The sequence below is a fragment of the Cynocephalus volans genome, chromosome 3 (genome assembly GCF_027409185.1).
Source record: "Cynocephalus volans isolate mCynVol1 chromosome 3, mCynVol1.pri, whole genome shotgun sequence".
NCBI classification, from domain to species: domain Eukaryota; kingdom Metazoa; phylum Chordata; class Mammalia; order Dermoptera; family Cynocephalidae; genus Cynocephalus; species Cynocephalus volans.
The window spans coordinates 64,811,254-64,818,395 of record NC_084462.1 but is presented as its reverse complement, the minus strand read 5'-3'; the positions used below and the strand labels follow the sequence as shown (position 1 = coordinate 64,818,395).

Sequence of the window (7,142 nt, the reverse complement as noted above, 5' to 3'; positions counted from 1 at the left end):
ACCCATGCATTTCCCACTGAGGAGATTCTGCTGGGCCACACAGCTGGGCTGAGAGCCACAGGCCTTATTGCCCAGAGGGCCCCAGGCCCCAGCCTCTGCAGGGCAGCTGTCTCCACACCACATCTCGTGCCCATGTGTGCTGGGGATGCCTGCGGTCCCTGAGAAACGCTGAGTGGGAGCACCATGAAATATTGATACTGTAAACCTAAAATAACTAAACCTGCCATCCTGTGCCGCAGCCGTCCCCAAATTAGGTGAGATTCAAGCATAGGCAGCAGCAGCAGGCACGGGAGGAGAGAATGGTGGAAAAACACTGAAAGCATGCAGTGTGTTCTACGTACCTCTTCTGACAGTCGGGGAAAGGCTTGGGTTGGATTTTGAGGACAGGGTGCCTGGATGCAGCTATCTGAGGACTGGCGCCTTCCCTCAGCCCTGGGGGCCCCTCCTCTGGACTGGCCTGCGGTGTCTGAGACAAACCCCCTTCACAGCAGGTGGCTCCTGGGGCAGGCAGCCTGACCAGGAGGAACAGAGCTCTGCACCTCCTAGCCTTGTGGCCTGGGCCTAGGGCAAGTGAATTCTCTTTTTGGAGCCTGTTTTTCTCATCTGTAAGATGGGTAAGAAATGCTTCTTTTGAATGCTGGTGTGAAGGTTTCTGAGACAATGTGCATAAAACCTAAAACCTGGCACATAACAGGAGTGCTTCCAATGTTAGCCCCTTTTCTGAAGAGGGTGTCTGACTGTCTTGGGTGGGCCTGGCTGGGTACTGTGGAGGAGACACGCCCCACCCCCACGGGCTTCCAGTTGCTGCGCTATGGGACAGAGTCACTCTCCAAGCCCACCATGGGTGATCCCATGCCCCTTCCTTCTCCACCAGTCACTCTCCCCACCCTGAGCCCCTACAGGGACAGCCTGAATGTGAGGTCACGGTCAGGGGAGACAGCCAGCCTGGGGCCACCCTCATATAGATCCTTCCAGCCTGAGTGAAACTGCAGTTTGGGGCCTGAGCCCCCTACTCCCATTTATCCCTTAACCAGGATCGATAATGTTGACTTTTCAGCTGGAGAAAGCCCAGTTTCTGTTGTCATCTCCCTTGGGGACCCTGGAATGTAGCCACTCATTGTGCAGTGGGGGAAACAGGACAGAGAAGGCAGGTGTCACCCGAGGTCACACAGTGGGCTGGCCCTATCTGCCCAGGGGCACGAGTGAGGGTGTGGCTGGGGGCTTGTGGCCTGTCCCTCCCCACTGTGAGGGCAGCTCAGAGCCCAGGTCTCGCTCTCTGCAGCACAGTCTGATGCCCGGCTCCCCCCACTGCTCGGGGCCTGGGGAGGACTCAGGCCACTGCAGGGCTGTGCACCATGCCCTGGGCATGTTCTCCTCTGCCTGCCCACCTGCCTGCCTTTGATGTTTATTTCCTTTGTATTTATTGGTTCAATTTTTAAACTCTTGCCATTGTGCGAAACCCTTCAGGGGGCAAGGATCCAAAATAAAACGCTGATTAAAATGCATAAAACACCTCTTCTTGGCAATTGCAGGAGTAGCCAGCAGGATTAATGATGCCAGGATGGCGGGAGCAGCACGTAGTCCACTCAGCAGTTTGGGTGAGCCCTCAGACATGACCCCGCCAGCAGCCCTAGATGACAGGGATCCCATGGGGATGTGAGACCAGGAGGCTAGGCCCAACATGCTGTCCTCTTGCTGTGCCAGCTTGGGCAGGCATCCTAGCCTCTCCAGACCTCAGTTTCCCTGCCTGTCAGAACAGCCACATATAAAAGGCAGGGGATGAAGCAATTTAGAGGATGTGCCCTCCTAGAGCTATCCTGGTCCCATGGAGCATGGCACATTACTCACTTTCTAGGCTGCCCAGCTTTTTTACCAAGTTATTTAAATCCCCCAGGTCTCATTGCTCAGTGGGCCTGCTCCAGGGTCAGCCCCATCAGAGGGGCTTCCACCCTTGCCAAAAGTCACTCATACACATATATTTCCTTTCAAAGAACATTCAGTAGGGTCTGTTCGGTGCCATACCTTTCTCTGAGGCTGCAAACACACTATCTGCCCTTGGGCACAGCACTCCGTAGCAAGTGAAATAAATGCATCCATGACTGACCCTGGATGAAACATACATTGAAGGAGAGGTGCCAAGTGCTGAGGTGTCGAAGCATGTTTCCCTCTTTGCTCAGGTCACTAGGAAGCTCTCACCTTTAGTCATTGTGCAGGAATTTGTGGCATTCCTTCCTGACTGGCTTCCCTTCTTTAGCTTTTTTTATATTCTTGTAGCATAATTTTTCTGTCAAGTGGCTCAAACCACTTTTGGAATGAGATGTGCTATATGCCAATTACATGATATCACTACTAATAAGAATAAAGTAGATTTAGGATGGCCAGCTAGCTCAGTTGGTTACAACATGATGCTGATAACACCAAGATCCACCGTTTGATCCCTGCACCAGCCGGCTGCTGGTTGTGGGAAAGTGATGACACTGACTGAGTAAATCAAGGATGGCTTCATGGAGGAGGCAGCCTTTGGTGTGGAAGGCTACAAAAGCTGCTGGGGCAGGAGGCTATGACAGTTCTCCAAAAGGAGATGGCTTAGAGGCAGGAATGTACAGGACAAGGTGGGAATACCTGGCTGGCTTGGCTGGGGGGGAGTGGTGGGAGAGGAGCTAGGTAGGTAGTTCGAGGCCAGGCGGTAGAGACTTCAAATGCCACATTCATGTCTGTATGGGGAGTTTGCCAGCATCTCAGAGTGGCCGTGTCCTCACTCTCCCCCTCGCATTCCTCAGCCTTCTCTCCAGCAGCTCCCACTCCGCCCGCCAGCCTAGCCCCGAGCTGGATGCTAAAAGTCCTGTTTACCTCTCGAGGTCTCCAGCCTCACACCCGCACCAGCCCCAGCTGCTGGCCCAATTACTTATTGATCGCCTGTCAGGATGTTTGCTTTTCTGGTGGGTCAGTGGAGCGTGTGTGACTGGAAAATAGCCTGGTGGAGGTGGGGTGGGGACAGGCTGAACTGCAGAAGAGTCTGGAGAGAGGATGAGAGGGGATCACAAAGCCCTTGGGGATCACAAAAGCCTTGCAAATTCCAGAACATGTCAGGGACACCCAGAGTCCACTCTGGTTAATCAGTCACTCAGTCAGTCAGTAACCAGGAAGTGCCTGTCAGTCCTGGGAGACTGGCGGAGCATTCAGAAGTGTGTGGCATCACTGGAGTCTGACAGACCAGAGCTCCTTTGCCAAATCCACCCCCTTCACCAGCTGGGTGTCCTTTAGCAGCCACAGCCTCTTTGAGCCTCAGTTGCCTTAATGGTTGACGTATGGATGACAAGTGTGGGTGACCTGTGGCCTTGAAAGCAGAGGCTGTGTGAAGGTGTGGAGAGCGGTAGGAGGTGTGGGAAAAGGACCTGAGCTGGGGCAGAGATGGGACATCACCCTGGGCCTCCCCTTCCCGCAATGAGTCCTCTCAGGGCTGTGAGTGTAAGGTGTGGAGAGGGCTGCAGTTTGGCCCCCAGGGACCATGGGGTCCATCCCCCAGAGCTTGGAGGCAGTAACTCCTAGAGACTGGGCCAGCCCTCCCAGCCCCCTACTCACCCTGCTTGCCTGGCTGTTTCCCAAGGAGGTGGACAGAGAGAGGGGAGGGAAGGAGGAGATGGGGAGGCAGCCTGGGGTAGAAGTGGGAGCAAAAGGCCTGCGAACACAGGATGGGAGAGAGTGATAGTTCCCACACCCCCTCGTTCCTTGCACCTGCAGCCTGTACTCACCTGGATCCCTCCCAGAACCATCTCTCTCAGCACCACCACCCGAGTCCTGAATTTCTTCAGGAACAAGACCAGCTTGAACAAGCCTCACATCCTCAGTGTCCCCAGTGCCTTGAAGTGGACTGGCACCTCCAGGGTTGCCCGTGCCATCCTGGGCTGTGAAAGTCTGCCTGCTCCCCCCTCAGACTAGCAGCTGCAAGGAACCTTCGTACTAGGCAGGTGATGGGAACCCTGAGAGACAGACTGATGGAGGCTAGAGGGTCTTTTGAGGGGGAGTGCACTTTCTATTGGGGATCAGAAAAACCTTTTCAGAGCAGTGGATTTAAATTAGGCCTTGAAGATGGGATTTCAACAAGCAAGGGAAGGAAAGAACTGCAGGAGCCAAGGCCAGGAGGTAGGAAAACATGGTCCTGGTCCCTGAGCCCAGGAGTCTGAGCTGGGTCACTGATGGGACCCAGAGGAAGGGAAGAATCCGAGAGATTCACAGGGAGGCCAGGTAGGTATTTGCAGGTGCAGAGGGAGGCATGGGGGGAGGTTTCAGGGCTGGGCTTTCTGGATGGGGGTGCCCTCTACCATCTAGGAACCCCATCAGGGAGGAGACTTGTGAACATGACCCTGCACCATTGGGCTTGCCGACTGCCCAGAACTCCTGGGCTGTGGGCTCAGCTGCAGTGCTGGTAGGAGGGGGTGTGGTATCTGCAACTGGGAAAGCTCAGGGCTAAAAGCCAAGAGCATGGGATCCCCAACAGCCTCAGAAGCCCTTGCCCAGCAAGGGCTGGGGGCCAGACATGCTCCTGCTCGTTGCTACTCTCCCAGAGGCCTCGGCCCTTGAGCCCTTTTGATCCCCTCTGTGAGCCCCAGGACAACTCCGCAGGTCTGGATTTATCCCTGATGAGCACGGAGGGAACTGAGACTCAGGGCAGCGTGCATGCCTGGAGTCACACTGCCTGGGAAATGTAAAGGCAGTGGTGCCAACACTGGCTCCTCTGAGATGACCCCACCCCTTCCCTGTACCTCCTCCATCCCAGGGGTGCTGGGAGGGTCCTTTGGGAAGAAACAAGGGGGAAGCAGCAGGGGTGGCAGGAGGCCCTCTGGCCTGGGCATCTGGACCTCACTGCAGAGTACTACTTTGGACCCCCGCCTCCCTATCTGTGTCTGGGACATCCTGATAAGGCAGGAGTGCTACGGGATACAGAGGGCTTAGGGTGGGGTCCAGCCAAACACTGTCCTCTAACTACCACCCCTGTCCTGTGCTTGCTCCTGGCTGCAGGTGAGTGAGAGGATGCTGGCGGGGGGTGTGAGGAGCATGCCCAGCCCCATCCTGGCCTGCTGGCAGCCCATCCTCCTGCTGGTGCTGGGCTCCGTGCTGTCAGGCTCAGCCACAGGCTGCCCACCCCGCTGCGAGTGCTCTGCCCAGGACCGCGCTGTGCTGTGCCACCGCAAGCGCTTTGTGGCTGTGCCCGAGGGCATCCCCACCGAGACTCGCCTGCTCGATCTGGGCAAGAACCGCATCAAAACACTCAACCAGGACGAATTTGCCAGCTTCCCTCACCTGGAGGAGCTGGAGCTCAACGAGAACATTGTGAGCGCCGTGGAACCCGGCGCCTTCAACAACCTCTTCAACCTCCGGACGCTGGGTCTCCGCAGCAATCGCTTGAAGCTCATCCCCCTGGGCGTCTTCACTGGCCTCAGTAACCTGACCAAGCTGGACATCAGCGAGAACAAGATCGTCATCCTGCTAGACTACATGTTCCAGGACCTGTACAACCTCAAGTCACTGGAGGTCGGTGACAATGACCTCGTCTACATCTCCCACCGCGCCTTCAGCGGCCTCAACAGCCTGGAGCAGCTGACGTTGGAAAAATGCAACCTGACCTCCATCCCCACCGAGGCGCTGTCCCACCTGCATGGCCTCATCGTCCTGAGGCTCCGACACCTCAACATCAATGCCATCCGGGACTATTCCTTCAAGAGGTTGTACCGACTCAAGGTCTTGGAGATCTCCCACTGGCCCTACTTGGATACCATGACACCCAACTGCCTCTATGGCCTCAACCTGACGTCCCTGTCCATCACGCACTGCAATCTGACCGCCGTGCCCTACCTGGCCGTGCGCCACCTGGTCTATCTCCGCTTCCTCAACCTCTCCTACAACCCCATCAGCATCATTGAGGGCTCCATGCTGCACGAGCTGCTGCGGCTGCAGGAGATCCAGCTGGTGGGTGGGCAGCTGGCCGTGGTGGAGCCCTATGCCTTCCATGGCCTCAACTACCTGCGTGTGCTCAACGTCTCCGGCAACCAGCTGACCACACTGGAGGAATCGGCCTTCCACTCGGTGGGCAACCTGGAGACGCTCATTCTGGACTCCAACCCGCTGGCCTGCGACTGCCGGCTCCTGTGGGTGTTCCGGCGCCGCTGGCGGCTCAACTTCAACCGGCAGCAGCCCACCTGTGCCACTCCTGAGTTTGTCCAGGGCAAGGAGTTCAAGGACTTCCCCGATGTGCTCCTGCCCAACTACTTCACCTGCCGCCGCGCCCGCATCCGGGACCGCAAGGCCCAGCAGGTGTTTGTGGATGAGGGCCACACGGTGCAGTTTGTGTGCAGGGCAGATGGCGACCCACCCCCTGCCATCCTCTGGCTCTCGCCCCGCAAGCACCTGGTCTCAGCCAAGAGCAATGGGCGGCTCACGGTCTTCCCTGATGGCACGCTGGAGGTGCGCTACGCCCAGGTGCAGGACAATGGCACGTACTTGTGCATCGCAGCCAACGCGGGCGGCAACGACTCCATGCCTGCCCACCTGCATGTGCGCAGCTACTCTCCCGACTGGCCCCATCAGCCCAACAAGACCTTCGCCTTTATCTCCAACCAGCCGGGCGAAGGAGAGGCCAACAGCACCCGCGCCACCGTGCCTTTTCCCTTCGACATCAAGACCCTCATCATCGCCACCACCATGGGCTTCATCTCTTTCCTGGGCGTCGTCCTCTTCTGCCTGGTGCTGCTATTTCTCTGGAGCCGGGGCAAGGGCAACACAAAGCACAACATCGAGATCGAGTATGTGCCCAGAAAGTCGGACGCAGGCATCAGCTCTGCCGACGCACCCCGCAAGTTCAACATGAAGATGATATGAGGACAGGGCGGGGGGCAGGGACCCCCGGGCGTGCCAGGCAGGGGAAGGGGCCTGGCCGCCACAACTTACTCCCCAGTTGCTCCCGCCCCCTCCACACACACTCTTTTTCTCCCAGCCACCCCTGTCCTCTGCTGCCCCCCGCCAGCCCTCACCACCTGCCCTCTTTCTACCAGGACCTCAGAAGTCCAGGCCTGGGGACCCCACCTGCACAGGGGCGTGTGTTGACAGACTCCAGTTGAAAGCCAATGAACCGACATGCGGCAGTC

General features: G+C 57.4%; 1 protein-coding gene across 1 annotated transcript; it reads left to right on the top strand.

Moving 5' to 3' along the window:
• The first annotated feature begins 5,019 nt into the window (after positions 1–5,019).
• On the top strand, positions 5,020–6,876 carry LINGO1 (leucine rich repeat and Ig domain containing 1). Its single transcript, XM_063092269.1, has one exon. It carries the CDS (start codon positions 5,032–5,034, stop codon positions 6,874–6,876), a length of 1,845 nt encoding a protein of 614 aa, XP_062948339.1. The 5' UTR covers positions 5,020–5,031.
• Positions 6,877–7,142: the final 266 nt, after the last annotated feature.

What these genes read in the sequence shown, in the direction of transcription:
- LINGO1 (XM_063092269.1), top strand. Translation starts at nt 5,032, where the DNA reads ATGCTGGCGGGGGGTGTGAGGAGCATGCCCAGCCCCATCCTGGCCTGC.